This window comes from Oncorhynchus mykiss, chromosome 24 (genome assembly GCF_057628025.1).
Source record: "Oncorhynchus mykiss isolate SJ-2025 chromosome 24, ASM5762802v1, whole genome shotgun sequence".
NCBI lineage: Eukaryota > Metazoa > Chordata > Actinopteri > Salmoniformes > Salmonidae > Oncorhynchus > Oncorhynchus mykiss.
This window is the reverse complement of record NC_143045.1, coordinates 26,740,098-26,759,483: the sequence shown is the minus strand read 5'-3', so window position 1 is coordinate 26,759,483 and position 19,386 is coordinate 26,740,098. Positions and strand designations below refer to the sequence as shown.

The 19,386-nt window shown below is 44.2% G+C and overlaps 2 protein-coding genes across 2 annotated transcripts; both read left to right on the top strand.

The window, feature by feature from the left end:
• Positions 1 to 1,656: 1,656 nt before the first annotated feature.
• On the top strand, positions 1,657 to 12,853 carry samsn1a (SAM domain, SH3 domain and nuclear localisation signals 1a). The gene is made up of 7 exons (XM_021582904.3): positions 1,657 to 1,869; positions 2,542 to 2,751; positions 4,490 to 4,607; positions 7,620 to 7,771; positions 7,889 to 8,101; positions 8,491 to 8,638; positions 11,769 to 12,853. Exons 1-7 carry the CDS (start codon positions 1,813 to 1,815, stop codon positions 11,918 to 11,920), a joined length of 1,050 nt encoding a protein of 349 aa, XP_021438579.3. The 5' UTR covers positions 1,657 to 1,812; the 3' UTR covers positions 11,921 to 12,853.
• A 660-nt stretch (positions 12,854 to 13,513) lies between these two features.
• On the top strand, positions 13,514 to 19,364 carry hspa13 (heat shock protein family A (Hsp70) member 13). The gene is made up of 5 exons (XM_021582900.3): positions 13,514 to 13,931; positions 14,212 to 14,552; positions 14,716 to 14,929; positions 17,292 to 17,459; positions 17,705 to 19,364. Exons 1-5 carry the CDS (start codon positions 13,907 to 13,909, stop codon positions 18,292 to 18,294), a joined length of 1,338 nt encoding a protein of 445 aa, XP_021438575.3. The 5' UTR covers positions 13,514 to 13,906; the 3' UTR covers positions 18,295 to 19,364.
• Positions 19,365 to 19,386: the final 22 nt, after the last annotated feature.

Below are 19,386 nucleotides of genomic sequence, written 5' to 3'. Positions count from 1 at the left end.
CTGTTGGATCGGAGGGTGGGGGCTAGGGCCATTCCCCCCAGAAATGTCCGGGAACTTGCAGGTGCCTTGGTGGAAGAGTGGGGTAACATCTCACAGCAAGAACTGGCAAGTCTAGTGCAGTCCATGAGGAGGAAATGTCCTGCCGTACATAATGCAGCTGGTGGCCAAACCAGATACTTCTGACTGTTACTTTTCATCCCCCCTTTGTTCAGGGACACATTATTCAATTTCTGTTAGTCACATGTCTGTGGAACTTGTTCAGTTTATGTCTCAGTTGTTGAATCTTATGTTCATACAAATATTTACTGTACACATGTTAAGTTTGCTGAAAATAAACGCAGTTGACAGTGAGAGGATGTTTCTTTTTTTGCTGAGTTTACAATTATTTGTAAAGTCCACCAGTCAAGCAGTGAATTTCAAACACAGGTTTTCCAATGCATTGCAAAGAAGATCACCTATTGGTACAAATAAAAAAAGCAGACATTGAATATCCCTTTGAGCATGATGAAGTTATTCATTACACTTTGGATGGTGTATCAATACACCCAGTCACAACAAGGATACAGGTGTCCTTCCTAACTCAGTTGCCAGAGAGGGAGGAAACAGCTTCTGGATTTCACCATGAGGCCAATGGTGACTTTAAAACAATTACAGAGTTTAATGGCTGTGATGGGAGAAAACTGAGGATGGCTCAACAACATAGTTACTCCACAATACTAACCTAAATGACAGAGTGAAAGAAAGGAAGCCAGTACAGAATACAAATATTCCAATACATGCATCCTGTTTGCAATAAGGCACTAAAGTAAAACTGCAAAAAATGTGGCAAAGTAATGAACTTCATGTCCTTAATACAAAGTGTTATGTTTGGGGCGAATCCAACACGAGTACCACTCTTCATATTTTCAAGCATGGTAGTAGCTGCATGTTATGGGTATGCTTTAAATCGGCATAATTTCAGCAGGACAATAACCTAAAACACAAGGTCAAATATACACTGTGGTTGCTTACCAAGAATGTTCCTGAGTGGCCTAGTTAGAGTTTTGACTCAGCTTTAACATCTAATGCAAGGCTGTCTAGCAATGATCAACAACCAACTTGACGGAGTTTGAAGAATTAAAAAAATTATAATGTCCATATATTGTATAATCCAGGTGTGCAAAGCTATTAAACATTTACCCAGAAAGACTCACAGCTGTAATCACTGCCAAAGGTGATTCTAAAATGTATTGACTCAGGGGTGTGAATACATATGTAAATTAGATATTTCTGTATTTAATTTTCAATAAATTAGCAAAAATGTCCTACTTTAAAAAAATACTTTGTCATTGTGGGGTATTGTGTGTAGATTGGTGAGAAAAAAATATATTTATTCAATTTTGAATTCAGGCTGCAACACAACAAAATGTGAAATAAGTCAAGGGGTATGAATACTTTCTGAAGGCACTGTATAGCCTATGCCAGGTGTGAGTCATGCAGCAAATGTAGCCCAACCACAAATGGTAACTAGGTTCTAAAATTATGTCACCTTCATCACAGTGTTCCTAGAAATTAAAATGTTTTTAGAGAGACCGCAAAGTGCTCATCTAGCAGAATGTGTTTTTTCCCCTTCTGAAACGGATACCGTGGTAATAGAAAGAATGTTGATTGCCTCACATGTCACATCCTGTCATTTTGAGGAAGCCAAGCATTCGATCTGGGTTAGTTTAGTGCAGTTAACACTTAACTACCATCAGAGTTGGTCAGAGTACAGATAGGCTTCTTTAAGATTACATTAGACTGAACTCTAAAACCAAACAACATCAACACAAAATGCTACAGAGGGCAGCCTCAAATGTTTCAGACAAACCAAAGCCCAGTAAACCAAAGGTAGGTGGAAACACATTATTTCTAAGTAGCACGTTTAAATACATTGAATTTATAACTATTTGTGTAGAATTGACAACTCTTTAGCGCTAACTACCCACAATAGTTAGCAAGAAAATGTGATTCTAACTAAAAGAAGAAGCAGTGTCTTTGACTGATGATGAGTAGAAGTGCAGCAGATATATGGTCAAAGATGTGAGGAGGGGGAGGTTCCGTCAAATTACTCAAAAGGTTCCCTAGATTCCTGCAGTGTGGGGTCCTGGTATGTAATAGGGATTTACTGGAATTATTCATTAAATACTTTTAGGTTTATGAAAATCTATTAGCTGTACCTCACAAGCACATCATGATAGAGATACACGCATAGTGCAAATGGGATTGAGTTCAAGTAGCCTCACGTGCCAGACTTCTAGGCTCAAGACACATTGCTCAAGACAATGACGCAGTATTACTGTAAATCAAGGGAGTAGGATCAAATAATTAATTACCACTGATTTGGTCCCTTTTTCATCCTACACAGTACTTATATTTGCGTAGTGTATAAAAACGTCTACCTATGTCATAAGAAACGTAAAAGGAAAGGAAATCATCAAAAACCCATAGTGATTTGGTGGGATGGTGTGCAACATGTATTGCATAATGTTCCAGATATTCATCTGTGATCTCTCCATGCAGCGCTCCACCAGTTTTGGGCGATTTGACGGCATCAGACAACCATCACCAGCCAGACTAGAGGAAAATGTAACAAAAGTGACAGAGGAGTCTGGATGTGAGAGTTTTGATCAAACCAAACAAGGCAGCCTGGGGAAGAAGATGAAGGCCATCTCTCTAACCATGCGCAGGAAGATGGGCAAGAAGCACTTCAAAACCTTCTCTGAGGAAGCTGTGAGTTACACTACAGACTGCCTCTTTCTCATCCTACACAGTACTTATATTTGCGTAGTGTATAAAAACATCTAGAGCTCTTAAAATATTGTATATTTTCCATCTGACTGGCTATAACTCACATACTCAAATGCACCATTGTGATGTCTACCTATGTCATAAGAACACTCTTATAAAATACACTATATATACAAAAGTATGTGGACACCCCTTCAAATTAGTGGATTTGGCAATTTCAACCACACACATTGCTGACAGGTGTATAAAATCGAGCCCACCGCCATGCAATCTCCATAGATAAACAATGGCCTTACTGAAGAGCTCAGTGACTTTCAATGTGGCACGGACACAGGATGCCACCTTTCCAACAAGTCAGTTCTTCAAATTTCTGCCCTGCTAGAGCTGCCCTGGTCAACAATAAGTGCTGTTATTGTGAAGTGGAAACTTCTAGGAGCAACAACGGCTCAGCCGCGAAGTGGTATGCCACACAAGCTCAAAGAATGGGACCGCCGAATGCTGAAGCACGTAATGCGTAAAAATCGTCTGTCCTCGGTTGCAACACTCACTACCAAGTTTCAAACTGCATCTGGAAGCAACGTCAGCACAATAACTGTTAGTTGGAAGCTTAATGAAATGGGTTTTCATGGCCAAGCAGCCGCACACAAGCCTAAGATCACCATGCGCAATACCAAGCTTCGGCTGGATCAAAATCAAATCAAATCAAATGTATTTATATAGCCCTTCGTACATCAGCTAATATCTCAAAGTGTTGTACAGAAACCTAGCCTAAAACCCCAAACAGCAAGCAATGCAGGTGTAGAAGCACGGTGGCTAGGAAAAACTCCCTAGAAAGGCCAAAACCTAGGAAGAAACCTAGAGAGGAACCAGGCTATGAAGGGTGGCCAGTCCTCTTCTGGCTGTGCCGGGTGGAGATTATAACAGAACATGGCCAAGATGTTCAAATGTTCATAAATGACCAGCATGGTCAAATAATAATAATCACAGTAGTTGTCGAGGGTGCAGGAAGTCAGCACCTCAGGAGTAAATGTCAGTTGGCTTTTCATAGCCGATCATTAAGAGTATCTCTACCACTCCTGCTGTCTCTAGAGAGTTGAAAACAGCAGGTCTGGGACAGGTAGCACGTCCGGTGAACAGGTCAGGATTCCATAGCCGCAGGCAGAACAGTTGAAACTGGAGCAGCAGCACGGCCAGGTGGACTGGGGACAGCAAGGAGTCATCATGCCAGGTAGTCCTGAGGCATGGTCCTAGGGCTCAGGTCCTCCGGGAGAAAGAGAGAATTAGAGAGAGCATACTTAAATTCACACAGGACACCGGATAAGACAGGAGAAGTACTCCAGATATAACAAACTGACCCCCCGACATATAAACTACTGCAGCATAAATACTGGAGGCTGAGACAGGAGGGGTCAGGAGACACTGTGGCCCCATCCGATGATATCCCCGGACAGGGCCAAACGAGCAGGTGTCCATATACTTCTGGTCATGTAGTGTACGTCTGGCCAAGCAAGACTCAATTTGTATTGAAATTAGGTCTAAGTGACAAAATAGTATCCAACAACCTAGTCAGTATTTGTAAGTGGCTATGTTGAATTGTTAACCTAATGACACTTCCTTCCTTATATAAATAGCACTGTTATTTATATAGCAAAGGAATCCACCCTGAAATGATTTAGCTTACTCACATAGTGGCTTGTCCATCTTGTATTTCCCCATGCAGGGTGAGGACACTGACAGAGACCTAGAGGAGGAAACAGAGAGCAGTCCTCCTGTTGAGAAAGGCTCTGAAGAGACCAGCAACTCTCTGGAGAGCCTCTGCAGTGGACAGAGCTCCTCCAGTAAGTCCTCTCCACAGGGATGTCAACAGAAAGTCATGTCTCTCCTCATACAAGTCTGTAAATGAAGTTACACGTTTGTAAATGAAGAATAAGCTAATGTGATGTGTTTTCATTTATTTTATTTTACCATTGTATTACCATATTATTAAGATGGCCCCGAAAAAGAAGTCTGACGTTTTACGTGTTCCTATCCAATTGTGTTTTTTTGGTTTGTTTCTTTGCGTTGTTTGTAACTTGTTTTTTTACTTATTTTGTATTTTGTACATAATGTTGCTGCTCTCTTATGACTGATAATGTTGCTGCTCTCTTATTGACATCAGAATTGCGATTACTCACCATGAACTGGCAGAATCCTTTTTTTCCTTTAACGAGTCCGACGAGCCCAACGTGAATGACATACTACTTTCCTGGAAACGTGAAGAGAAAGCAGAGAAAAATGGTCCGGAGGGCGGACTGTCTTCTGAGAATTCGTAGGTGATCGAATAAACCCCCACTGCCTTCCATTCTGCTAGCAAACGTGCAATATTTGGAAAATAAAATCAATGACCTACGAAAGATTAAACTACTGCACATTCAAAACTGTAATATATTATGCTTCATGGAGTCGTGGCTGAACGACAACATTATCAACATACAGCTGGCTGGTTATATGCTGTATCGGCAGGATAGAACAGCGGCGTCTGGTAAGACAAGGGGTGGCGGACTATGTATTTTTGTAAACAACAGCTGGTGCAAGATATTTAAGGAAGTCTCAAGGTTTTGCTCTCCTGAGGTAGAGTATCTCATGATAAGCTGTAGACCACAATATCTACCTAGATAGTTTTCATCTGTATTTTTTGTGGCTGTCTACATACCACCACAAACTGATGCTGGCACTAAGACTGCACTCAATGAGCTGTATTCCGCCATAAGCAAACAGGAAACGCTCACCCAGAGTCGGCGTTCCTAGTGGCCGAGGACTTTGACGCAGGAAAACTTACATCGGTCTTACCAAATTTCTATCAGCATGTTAAATGTGCTACCAGAGGGGGAAAAAAACTCTAGACCACCTTTACTCCACACAGAGATGCATGCAAAGCTCTCCCTCGCCTTCAATTTGGCAAATATGACCATAATTCTATTCTCCTGATTCCTGCTTACAAGCCAAAATTAAAGCAGTGAATGACTCAATGAATGATAAAGTGGTCAGATGAAGCAGATGCTAAGCTCCAGGACTGTTTTGCTAGCACAAACTGGAAAATGTTCCGGGATTGCTCCGATGGCATTGAGAAGTACATCACATCAGTCATTGGCTTCATCAATAAGTGCATCGATGACGTCGTCCCCACAGTAACCGTACATGCATACCCCAACCAGAAGCCATGGATTACAGGCAACATCCACACTGAGCTAAAGGCCAGAGCGGACTCTAACCCGGAAGCTTATAAGAAGTCCCGCTATGCCCTCCGACGAACCATCAAACAGGCAAAGTGTCAACACAGGACTAAGATTGAATCGTACTACACCGGCGCTGACGCTTCTCGGATGTGGCAGGGCTTGTAATCCATTACAGACTATAAAGGGAAGCACAGCCGAGAGCTGCCCAGTGACACGAGGCTACCAGATGAGCTAAACTACTTCTATGCTCGTTTCGAGGCAAATAACACTGAAACATACATGAGAGCAACAGCTGTTCCGGAAGACTGTGTGATCACGCTCTCTGCAGCCGATGTAAGTAAGACCTTTAAACAGGTCAACATTCACAAGGCCAGACGGATTACCATGACGTGTACTGTGAGCATATGCCGGCCAACTGGCAAGTGTCTTCACTGACATTTTCAACCTCTCCCTGTCCGAGTCTGTAATACCAACATGTTTTAAGCAGACCACCATAGTCCCTGTGCCCAAGAACACTAAGGTAACCTGCCTAAATGACTACCGACCCGTAGCACTCACGTCTGTAGCCATAAAGTGCTTTGAAAGGCTGGTCATGGCTCACATCAACGCCATTATCCCAGAAACCCTAGACTCACTCCAATTTGCATACCGCCCTAACATATCCACAGATGATGCAATCTCTATTGCACTCCTCACTACCCTTTCCCACCTGGACAAAAGGAACACCTATGTGAGAATGCTATTCATTTACTACAGCTCAGCGTTCAACACCATAGTGCCCTCAAAGCTCATCAATAAGCTAAGGACCCTGGGACTAAACACCTCCTTCTGCAACTGGATCCTGGACTTCCTGACGGGCCGCCCCCAGGTGGTAAGGGAAGGTAACAACACATCCGCCACGCTGATTCTCAACACAGGGGCCCCTCAGGGGTGAATGCTCAGTCCCCTCTTGCACTCCGTGTTCACTCATGAATGCACGGCAAGGCACGACTCGAACACCGTCATTAAGTTTGCCGATGACACAACAGTGGTAGGCCTGATCACCGACAATGACAAGACAGCCTATAGTGAGGAGGTCAGAAACCTGGCCGTGTGGTGTCAAGACAACAACCTCTCCCTCAACGTGAACAAGACAAAGGAGATGATTGTGGACTACAGGAAAAAGAGGATTGAACACGCCTCCATTCTCATCGACGGGCTGTAGTGGAGCAGGTTGAGAGCTTTGAATCCCTTGGTGTCCACATCACCAACAAACTAACATGGTCCAAGCACACCAAGACAGTCGTGAAAAGGGCACGACAAAACCTATTCTGTATCGGTACCGCCATGTATATAGTCTCACTATTGTTATTTTACTGCTGCTCTTTAATTGTTACTTTTATATCTTATTCGTTTTTTTTTTTTTTTTTTACTGCATTGTTGGTTAGTAACCATTTCACTGTAAGGTCTACAACTGTTGTATTCGGCGCAGGTGACAAATAACATTTTATTTTATTATTACCATCATATTACAATATTAGGATAGGCTTGTAACCTTCCCTCCAACACAAGGATACACACACAACCTATTCTTGGTCCATGGGTAAATATGTGCAGTGTAATCATATTGTGATGTATTGTACCCTGTTGGCTCAGGTGGTTTGGCCAGCGTCTCAGATGGCTCCAGTACCAGAGACAGTCTGAGACTAGAAGAGGACAGCTCATACAACGGACACTTCTGTGGTAGAGCACGGGTCCACACAGACTTTGTTCCCAGCCCATATGACACTGACTCCCTCAAACTCAAGGTAGACAGAAGATAATGTTTCCAGAATGGGTGTATTGTGAAATGCTATGAAAGCTGTTTGTAAGAGCTGTTTCATAATCTATATGTATGAGTCCAATCTATTGATGTCTCTTCCCAGGTTGGAGACATTATCAGCATCATCAGTAAACCTCCCATGGGCATATGGACAGGGATTCTGAACAACAAAGTGGGCAATTTCAAGTTCATCTATGTTGACATGCTCATGGAGAAAGAAAGAGAGGAGGAGGCGCCAAAGATCAGGCCTCAGAGGATGAGCAAGAGACCACGACCAAAGACACTACTGGAACTACTGGAGCGGCTACATCTAGAGGTGAGTGCTCGGATGGCATGGCTAGAAGGGATCCATCTATTGTCAAATTAACTTCAGATTTGACTTTTCGTAGCAGGTTAGGAGAATTAACCTAGCAGGTTAGAATAATTGGGCTAAGGTTAGGAAAAGGGTTATGGTTAGCTAAAATGACGTTCATTTGACAAAAGCTGGATAGCTTCTAGCCATGGTCAAGCTCTGACTCTTTAAATGACTTCCAAATACAGACACATTTTGTTCTTTCCTCTTTACAGTAACCAATCAGTGTTGTCTCAAATACACAACAAACATTTTTTATATGCATAAACATAACCTAAAGCACTCAAATGTGAACAGATTAGTATAAGATTATGAAAGGTAGATGAGATGGAACTGTATCTTGTTTATTCAAGGAGTATGCATCTGCACTGCTTCTGAATGGCTACCAGACAGTAGAGGACCTGAGGCACCTGCAGGAGAAACACCTTATAGAGCTGAACGTGATGAATCCAGAACACAGAGGCAGGCTGCTGGCTGCTGTCGACTGCAGATATACAGAGAGTGAGTAGCAAAACCAATTTCTACTGTAGCCTAGCCCTACTGTATTTATATTGGGGCAAAGGGAATAGCCAATTGTACCACATACATTTTATGATGCGCAGCACTACACTCAGGAAGTAACATCTTGATCTTTGTATGTTATAATAAGCAGATGCTTATCGCTGCTATTATTTTAGAATTGCTCATCCTGCTGAGTTGGCACCAGTCAGAGAGAAACTGCTTAAAGAGGCAAAATGTCTTCCTCTATGAAACACTGCAAGGCTCTGAAACATAAAATGAAACAGAAAGATTGGTCTCCAATCCAGATTAGGAAATGAGCAATACTAGACCGTTTCTGTCAGCTGCTTACAAAACAGGATGCGTACAATTAGCATAAAGGTTATTTATGTTTGTGTCCCCACATAACTCCATTTATGTTGGTCTAAATTAAGGTCATAAATGTCTGTTTGAGCTAATTTCAGATCAAACAGATAGCACTGCCACCCTGGCTGAACCAGATACCGTGACTGTGGGCTAGTTTTGGACCAAACAGATGGCACTGCCACCCTGGCTGAACCAGATATCGTGACTGTGGGCTAGTTTCGAACCAAACAGATGGCACTGCCACCTTGGCTGAACCAGATATCGTGACTGTGGGCTAGTTTCGAACCAAACAGATGGCACTGCCACCTTGGCTGAACCAGATATCGTGACTGTGGGCTAGTTTCGGCCCAAACAGATGGCACTGCCACCCTGGCTGAACCAGATATCGTGACTGTGGGCTAGTTTCGAACCAAACAGATGGCACTGCCACCTTGGCTGAACCAGATATCGTGACTGTGGGCTAGTTTCGGCCCAAACAGATGGCACTGCCACCCTGGCTGAACCAAATATCGTGACGGTGGGCTAGTTTCCGACCCAACAGATGACACTGCCACCTTGGCTGAACCAGATATCATGACAGTGGGCTAGTTTCGGACCAAACAGATGGCACTGCCACCTTGGCTGAACCAGATATCGTGACAGTGGGCTAGTTTCGGCCCAAACAGATGGCACTGCCACCCTGGCTGAACCAGATATCGTGACTGTGGGCTAGTTCCGGACCAAACAGATGGCACTGCCACCCTGGCTGAACCAGATATCGTGACTGTGGGCTAGTTTCGGACCAAACAGATGGCACTGCCACCTTGGCTGAACCAGATATCATGACAGTGGGCTAGTTTCGGACCAAACAGATGGCACTGCCACCCTGGCTGAACCAGATATCGTGACTGTGGGCTAGTTTCGGACCAAACAGATGGCACTGCCACCCTGGCTGAACCAGATATCGTGACTGTGGGCTAGTTTCCGACCCAACAGATGGCACTGCCACCCTGGCTGAACCAGATATTGTGACAGTGGGCTAGTTTCGGCCCAAACAGATGGCACTGCCACCCTGGCTGAACCAGATATCGTGACGGTGGGCTAGTTTCCGACCCAACAGATGACACTGCCACCTTGGCTGAACCAGATATCGTGACAGTGGCTAGTTTCGGCCCAAACAGATGGCACTGCCACCCTGGCTGAACCAGATATCGTGACTGTGGGCTAGTTTCGGACCAAACAGATGGCACTGCCACCTTGGCTGAACCAGATATCGTGACTGTGGGCTAGTTTCCGACCCAACAGATGGCACTGCCACCCTGGCTAAACCAGATATTGTGAGTGTGGGCTAGTTTCGGACCAAACAGATGGCACTGCCACCTTGGCTGAACCAGATATCATGACAGTGGGCTAGTTTCGGACCAAACAGATGGCACTGCCACCTTGGCTGAACCAGATATCGTGACAGTGGGCTAGTTTCGGCCCAAACAGATGGCACTGCCACCCTGGCTGAACCAGATATCGTGACTGTGGGCTAGTTTCGGACCAAACAGATGGCACTGCCACCTTGGCTGAACCAGATATCGTGACTGTGGGCTAGTTTCCGACCCAACAGATGGCACTGCCACCCTGGCTAAACCAGATATTGTGAGTGTGGGCTAGTTTCGGACCAAACAGATGGCACTGCCACCTTGGCTGAACCAGATATCATGACAGTGGGCTAGTTTCGGACCAAACAGATGGCACTGCCACCTTGGCTGAACCAGATATCGTGACAGTGGGCTAGTTTCGGCCCAAACAGATGGCACTGCCACCCTGGCTGAACCAGATATCGTGACTGTGGGCTAGTTCCGGACCAAACAGATGGCACTGCCACCCTGGCTGAACCAGATATCGTGACTGTGGGCTAGTTTCGGACCAAACAGATGGCACTGCCACCTTGGCTGAACCAGATATCGTGACAGTGGGCTAGTTTCGGCCCAAACAGATGACACTGCCACCCTGGCTAAACCAGATATTGTGACAGTGGGCTAGTTTCGGCCCAAACAGATGGCACTGCCACCCTGGCTGAACCAGATATCGTGACTGTGGGCTAGTTTCGGACCAAACAGATGGCACTGCCACCCTGGCTGAACCAGATATCGTGACTGTGGGCTAGTTTCCGACCCAACAGATGGCACTGCCACCCTGGCTGAACCAGATATCGTGACTGTGGGCTAGTTTCGGCCCAAACAGATGGCACTGCCACCCTGGCTGAACCAGATATCGTGACGGTGGGCTAGTTTCCGACCCAACAGATGACACTGCCACCTTGGCTGAACCAGATATCGTGACAGTGGCTAGTTTCGGCCCAAACAGATGGCACTGCCAACCTGGCTGAACCAGATATCGTGACTGTGGGCTAGTTTCGGACCAAACAGATGGCACTGCCACCTTGGCTGAACCAGATATCGTGACTGTGGGCTAGTTTCCGACCCAACAGATGGCACTGCCACCCTGGCTAAACCAGATATTGTGAGTGTGGGCTAGTTTCGGACCAAACAGATGGCACTGCCACCCTGGCTGAACCAGATATCATGACTGGGTGTTGGCTAACCCTGGCAAAGATTACCAGCCAGGGATTAATCTAGTCATTAAATCAAGCTTAATTCCATTTGGATGGTTTGAGAATGGCAACCAAAATTGATTTAAATTGACTTGGATCGGGGCAGCTAAGCTGGCAACCCACATGTGTTTGTCTGGGTCTGAGGATCCAACCAACCAGACTGCTTTGTTCTTGTGTTCGCAGGCGATGATGTGAGGGAGAGTGAGGAGCCCTCTTCATCACACAGTTTGAAGGTGGAGAAGAGCGACTGTCCAAGAGACTCAGGCTGCTTTATTCTATCAGAGTGCTCTGAAAACAGCAAAGAGGACACAGAGAGCCAACCAGTCACACACTGATAGGCCAGACTATCCTAACTAACAGGTTTTGACATGTAAATTACGATGGCTCACCATGTTTATCTTGTCTGTATTTGGTTTAACAAGATGGGATTTAATTAATTACATGTTAAATGTAGCCAATTTTTCTTAAAACCAATGAATTTATTCATCATTTATGCACCTTTTATCTAACCTATTCATTCACATGAAGCACAGGTGTCAAACTCATTCCACGGCGGGCCGAATAGCTGCGGCTTCTCACTCCTCCCTTGTACTTGGTTGATGAATTAAGGTCACAAATTAGAAAGGAACTCCCCGCACCTGGTAGTTTATGTCTTAATTGAAAGGAAAACAACTAAAACCTGCAGACACTAGGCCCTCCATGGAATGACACCCCTGACAAATTATATTTGACTTAAATCAAATCTTAATGTTTGTGTATTGTGCTGGAAACTATGGTGTGTGTGTGTGTTTGGTTTTACTATCCTTGTGGTGACAGAAGGCTATTTCAGGCTTAAGGGGTTAGGTTTAGTTGGGGGTTGTGGTTAGGGTTAGGTTAGGGTTAGGTTAGTTTTAAGGTCAGGGAAAATGGGATTTTGAATGGAAATTCATTGTTTACTATCCTTGTCCCAACAACAAACGTGTGTGTGCGTGCACGGGAGTTTTTACATATCTTTTTGAACAATCCTGGTTCAACAAAATGTACAGTACCAGTGGAGGCTGCTGAGGGGAGGACGGATCATAATAATGGCTGAAACGATCGAATGGAATGGCAAACACATGGAAACCATATGTTTGATGTATTTGATATCGTTCTACCTTTTCCGCTCCAGCCCTTACCACAAGCCTTCCTCCCCAATTAAGTTGCCACCAACCTCCTGTGAAATGTACATACTTGTAGAACTCAATAAGTGCAATATGTCACACATTAATAAAGTATTTATGCATCAAGTCATCTGTCTAACTAATCCGTTAATTTGTACTGCACTGAATGTATAATATATTTTCAATCAAAATGTGTTGCAGTTATACAATATTGCTACATGTTGCATGCCTTAAAATGTTACGACGCTGAACACACTCATTTGAACGTCATACACGACTAGTGTTCATGGGAAAGGTTGTTTCTTTGCTTTCTCATTCTGTGTATATATAAGCGATAACGCATGGATTGGAATACGTTACCCAGAAGCTTTAGACCACATTATGGGTGAGTTCGTAAATTCGCTCAGAGTAACTGATTAATTTACGAACGCTCAACACCCGTTGAGTATGGCCGGTGTCAGTAAACCTCGGAAAAAGGCGTAATTAAATTGTTGCTATCAGCGTCACCAACGCTCTGAATAACATGAACACAGCATAACCAGCGCGAGAAAGGGCGAGAAAAATGGTCAGAGCCAGGAAGTATGCCATGCCAGGAAGTAGCTAGCATGCTAGCTAACTTTAGCCAGTTAGCTAGGGTGCTTCACTGCCGTTGTGAGGCCAGAACGCTCGGATCAACCCTACTCCTCGGCCATAGCGTCCAGTATGCCCTCCGAGAGCGAAACACTCTGAATTTGCGAAAGGACAATCTGACAACGCTCTGCGTGTTTTTAAATTCAGAGCGTTGTCAGATTGTCCTTTCGTAAATTCAGAGCGGCAATGTCCTCTGGCACTCCAGATTAAATTTACGAACGCACCCTATAATGGTGACGTGTAGTTCTGTGGATCATCCACATTATTCTGAACGTAGAACAGGTCAAGAGGGGTTTCATTAATTACTACAGTCACAAAGTCACAATTGGCTATCGTAAAAAGGATATGGTTAGTCATAAGGTTAGCAGTGTATTTAAGGGTTAAGTTTAAAATTGCATTTGAAGAAGATACATTGTAGATATAGGCGGGGTTTATGACTTAGTGGCTGTGGTAAATAGTGACAACATTCATCCATTCCGAAACTGATGAGGCGATTAGCCTAGATTTTGTTTTACTACGTTTCAGTTCGGTGGTGATCAATACTTGACAATGGCTGGGGAAATGTCTATGATCGGTAAGTAAGATTTATCTGTAATGTGTTTTTGTTGTTGTGTAACTAACCAGCTGTTTAGCTAGCTAATAGTAAGTAGCAAGTGGGCTGACAAATTACCGGTGGTAACAGCTGGCTAGTTGCTACCTAATTCACAGTAGTCAAGTTAGCTGGAAAGATAAACGAAGTGTCAGAACTGTCAACGCTGAATTAATATGTAGGCTATCGGTACCAGTTGTTAGTTCGCTACGTAGTCAACATCCAGCCCTAAACTCACGTCATTTCTTTATCTTCCGTGTCGCAGGATCGGTCATTCTGGCTTTATTTCTGGCTGGCTATCTGGGCCAGCAGTATCTGCCTCCACCGAAACCCAAAGTGATCGGCCTAGATCTGGGGACCACTTTCTGCTCCGTAGGAGTATTCCACCCGGGTACCGGGGATGTGGAGGTGATAGGGGATGAGGAGGGGCGGAAGAGCATCCCGAGTGCGGTGTCGTTCACATCTACCGAAGTCCTCGCCGGCCACGAGGGTCAGAATCTGGCCGACATCAATCCTGAAAACACCATCTATGATGCCAAGCGGTTTATTGGAAAGATATTCGAACAAGAGCTCCTTGAGCAGGAAAGTGCTCGTTATCCATTCAAGGTACAGTACATACTCCTGTAGTTACTTTGACAGTCAATACACCACGGTGAAAATGGCTTAATACATCATCAGCATTTGGCTACATAAGCTATGTGTGATTACAGGAGTATAAATATGCTATATCAATGACTGCTGACTTTCATTTGTAATACCTTTCTTTCAGGTGATAAACAACAATGGCAGTGCAGAGTTCTTTGTCACCACCAACCAGACGTTCACAGTTACTCCTGAATTCATTGGTTCTCGGCTGCTGCTGAAGATGAGGAAGATGGCGGAGCGTCACCTGGGTGTCCCCATTCAGAGGGCTGTTATCTCTGTCCCTGCTGAGTTTGATGAGAGACAGAGGAACTACACCATCAGGGCTGCCAACCTGGCCGGTCAGTCTATCTGGCAAAACTGTATCAATATCTGATGTGTAAACACTGCTACAGGAATTACTTACACTGTATAGCAGTTTAGTGTAGTCTCATTTAGAAACAGTCTATCATACAGGGATTGACATTAAGGGTTGCCCTATTGCCCGGGGCAAGTAAAACCGAGCGCAAGTTGAGCCTGTTCTGGTTCATCCATATTGTGTAAGGGAAAGACATCATTTATGGCGAGCTGCGCTTGGTCTGATAAATTTTTTTAGTGATAACAACCAAAATACAAATGATTAAATTACTGATCTTTCTGATTCCTCTCCTATGGGTAGGTGAAAGGCAGGCAATATGTCACTAATGCTCGTCAATAGCTAATTTACATTTTCGGATGTGCAACTGCGTTAGACTTTAAAGTCAATCCCTGATATAATTAGGTGTTTGTTCTAAAATAACTGTGTTACTTAATACTTACATAAACCTGTTTTCGCTTTGTCATTACGGGGTAGTGTGTAGATTGATGAGGAAAAGTTATATTTAATCAATTTTAGAATAAGCCTGTAACGTAACAAAATGTTGAAAAAGTCCAGGGTTCTGAGGACTCTCAGACCATGAGGAACAATATTCTCGTCTGATGAAACCAGCTTGAACTATTTGGCCTGAATGCCAAGCGTCATATCTGGAGGAAACCTGGTACCATCCCTACAGTGTGAGCATGGTGGTGGCAGCATACACTGTATTCAGACCCCTGGACTTTTTCAACATTTTGTTACGTTACAGGCTTATTCTAAAATTGATTAAATATAACTTTTCCTCATCAATCTACACACTACCCCGTAATGACAAAGCGAAAACAGGTTTATAGACATTTCTTGCAAATTTATAAAAAATAAATAAATAAACTTACATAAGTATTCAGGCCCTTTACTGAGACTTAAAATTGAGCTCAGGTACATCCTGTTTCTACTGATCATCCTTGATGTTTCTACAACTTCATTGGAGTCCACCTGTGGTAAATTCAATTGATTGGACATCTAAGGTCCCACAGTTGACAGTGCATGTCAGAGCAAAAACCAAGCCATGAGGTTGAAGGAAATGCCCGTAGAGCACCGAGACAGGATTGTGTTGAGGCACAGATCTGGGGAAGAGTACCAAAAGATTTCTACAGCATTGAAGGTCCCCAAGAACACAGTGGTCTTCATTATTCTTAAATGGAAGAAGTTTAGAACCACCAAGACTCTTCCTAGAGCTGGCTGCCCGGCCAAACGGAGCAATTGAGGGAGAAGGGCCTTGGTCAGGAAGGTGACCAAGAAACTGATGGTCACTCTGACAGAGCTAGAGTTACTCTGTGGAGATGGGAGAACCTACCAGAAGGAAAACCATCTTTGCAACACTCCACCAATCAGTCCTTTATGGTTGAGTGGCCAAACGGAAGCTAATCCTCAGTAAAAGACACGACAGCCCGCTTGGAATTTGCCAAAAGGCACCTGAAGGACTCTCAGACCATGAGGAACAATATTCTCGTCTGATGAAACCAGCTTGAACTATTTGGCCTGAATGCCAAGCGTCATATCTGGAGGAAACCTGGTACCATCCCTACAGTGTGAGCATGGTGGTGGCAGCATCATGCTGTGGGGATGTTTTTCAGTGGCAGGGGCTGGGAGACTAGTCAGAATCGAGGGAAAGATTAACAGAGAAAAGTAGAGATCCTTGATGAAAACCTGCTCCAGAGCGCTCAGGACCTCAGACTGGGGAAAACAGCACAACGACCCTAAACAAACAGCCAAGACAACGCAGGAGTGGCATCGGGACAAGTCTCTGGATGTCCTTGAGTGGCCCAGCCAGAGCCTGGACTTGAACCCGATCTAACATCTCTGGAGAGACTTGAAAATAGCTATGCAGCGACGCTCCCCATCCAACCTGACAGAGCTTGAGAGGATATGCAGAGAAGAATGGGAGAAACTCCCCAAATACAGGTGTGCCAAGCTTGTAGTGTCATACCCAAGAATACTCCAGGTTGTAATCGCTGCCAAAAGGTGCTTCAACAAAGTACTGAGTAAAGGGTCTGAAAACTTATGTAAATGTGATATTTCAATTTTATTTTTAATACATTTGCATTTCTGAACCTGTTTTTGCTTTGTCTTTATGGTCTGTGTGTAGATTGTTTTTTTTCCCTCTCAATCTAATCAATTTTAGAATAAGGCTGTAAAGTAATAAAATGTGGAATAGGTGAAGGGGTCTGAATACTTTACAAATGCACTGATACATAGAGTAGAATATTGGACATCTAATCCAAAGTCATTAAGATTCCTAAGGGCTTTGACCAAATCTACACTACCCACTATAACTAACATCTGATTGTTCTGTTTACACCACTCAGGACTGGACATCCTGCGTGTGATCAACGAGCCCACAGCTGCAGCGATGGCGTATGGGTTACACAAGGTGGACGTGTTCAACGTGCTGGTGGTAGACCTGGGAGGAGGAACGCTGGATGTCTCTCTGCTCAACAAAGAGGGGGGCATGTTCCTCACCAGAGCCATGGCAGGTAAGACGCTAATTTACTCTCAACTCTTTGTTGTAGATATGCATGGTTTAGTTGGTCATTTTCATTTATCTTGTTTTTAAATTGGGCATACAGTACAAGTGGAACATTTGCCATATTGTAGTTAAAGATGACCATTTCCAATTAGCACAACTAATTCAAATCATACAGTACATGACCTGAAATGGAATCAACTCCGATAGTATTCTTGGGCTCAGAGAATGATCCTTGCTGTTGTTATTTCCTAGGTAACAACAAGCTGGGAGGACAGGACTTCAGCCAGAGGCTGCTCCAGTACACCATGGAGAGGGTCCGCCAGCAGTACGGCGTTCCCCCCACCCTCAAAGAGGACATCCACCACCTCCGCCAGGCTGTGGAGGCAGCCAAGCTCAACCTCACCCTGCAGCCCAGCGCCGACCTCAGGGTACTTCTGCACCTGGAGCCCCAAGGAGACTCCAAGCAACCACCACAGGGGCCCACCAAGGACCCAATCCCAGTCATCTTCCAAGCAGTCATCACCCGTGAGCTGTTTGAAGAGTTGAACGCCGACCTCTTCCAGAAGATTCTGGCGCCTGTAGAGACAGTGCTGGCTGAGGGCCACCTGGGGAAGGAGGAGGTGGATGAGATAGTTCTGGTGGGAGGCTCCACCCGCATCCCTAGGATCAGGAAGCTGATCAGTGAGTACTTTGGGAAGGAGCCCAACACCTCAGTGGACCCAGACTTGGCAGTGGTGACTGGGGTGGCCATCCAGGCTGGCATCATGGGTGGCTCCTGGCCTCTACAGGTCAGCGCTATAGAGATCCCCAACAGACACCTCCGCAAGACCATCTTCAATTGATCTAGTCTAGAGGTAGCAAGGATGCCACCAGACAGATACTTGCCATATTAAAGGATGGTCTGCATTCTAACTGTTAATTGTGCTTCTCCATCTTCACAAGGTGTGCAATAGTATTATGAGGTTAAAATATGATCTTCAGCTGTAATATGTTCTCACAGAGAAACTCAAATTACACCATCACTTTACTGTCAACCCAACTTATTAGACCAACTGTCATAGATTGAAAATTGTTAAACTCAGGGAACAACCTTTATTTCTAGAGAACTGTGACCAGCCAAGACACCTTCAGCTATTTATTTATTTATTTATAGTGCTTGTACTGTGGGAGGAGGGGTGTACATGAGGTGTAGTTTTTCAGTGGACGACAACGTGCTTGTGCCTTTTCAGAGAGCTGCACTATTAGGCTTTGTGCTTTTAAGTCACCTGATATGAAGAACCACCAGTCCTTTAGGGGGTCCTATTGACGAAGGCATAATGCTATTAGTTTTGGACCAAATATTTTTGCACACATTGTTACTAGCTTTACATTCAAATAATAGCCTATGCTCAGCTTTGTATGGGTTAACAGATTTTCTAAATAAGGGACATGCTCAGTATTCCACTAACTTATTAACCAGCATCATCATTCTGGTGCAATTGAATTAAGAATCACTGGCTGACATGTGTATGTAAGTGCCATAAAAACACAGGACTAGGATTATGGTGCCTGTTTGAAGTGTTACCGTGTCTCACAAGACTGCAGGTGGACAGTAATGGTTGAGGCTGTTACAGCCCCTGGAATTAGAGGACAAACATGTTTGTTGACAATTGACATTCCATGATACAGTGAACACATTTAAATAATATACCTTTTAGAGGTTTGTTCAAGGTAAACAGTTTGCATGCATATCTTGTTGAACGTGCCTCAGATACTGCACAGTTCTCTAGCGATATGTTATAGGAATTTATCTGGACCATTCCATTTCAACATATGTAGATTTTTGTACTGCAAATTTTGCTCCTCCAAATGGCTCCCTTAGATATCTGCTTGTACTACATGCTGCTTTAAATAAATCCTGAATTACCCAAAATACCATTTCATTTTCTAGAGCA

Coding starts and splice junctions, on each gene's coding strand:
- samsn1a (XM_021582904.3), top strand. CDS start 1,813: ATGCTACAGAGGGCAGCCTCAAATGTTTCAGACAAACCAAAGCCCAGT. Junction 1,870..2,541: donor CAAAGCCCAGTAAACCAAAG/GTAGGTGGAAAC, acceptor CTCTCCATGCAG/CGCTCCACCAGTTTTGGGCG. Junction 4,608..7,619: donor CAGTGGACAGAGCTCCTCCA/GTAAGTCCTCTC, acceptor CTGTTGGCTCAG/GTGGTTTGGCCAGCGTCTCA.
- hspa13 (XM_021582900.3), top strand. CDS start 13,907: ATGGCTGGGGAAATGTCTATGATCG. Junction 13,932..14,211: donor TGGGGAAATGTCTATGATCG/GTAAGTAAGATT, acceptor TCCGTGTCGCAG/GATCGGTCATTCTGGCTTTA. Junction 14,930..17,291: donor CAGGGCTGCCAACCTGGCCG/GTCAGTCTATCT, acceptor TACACCACTCAG/GACTGGACATCCTGCGTGTG.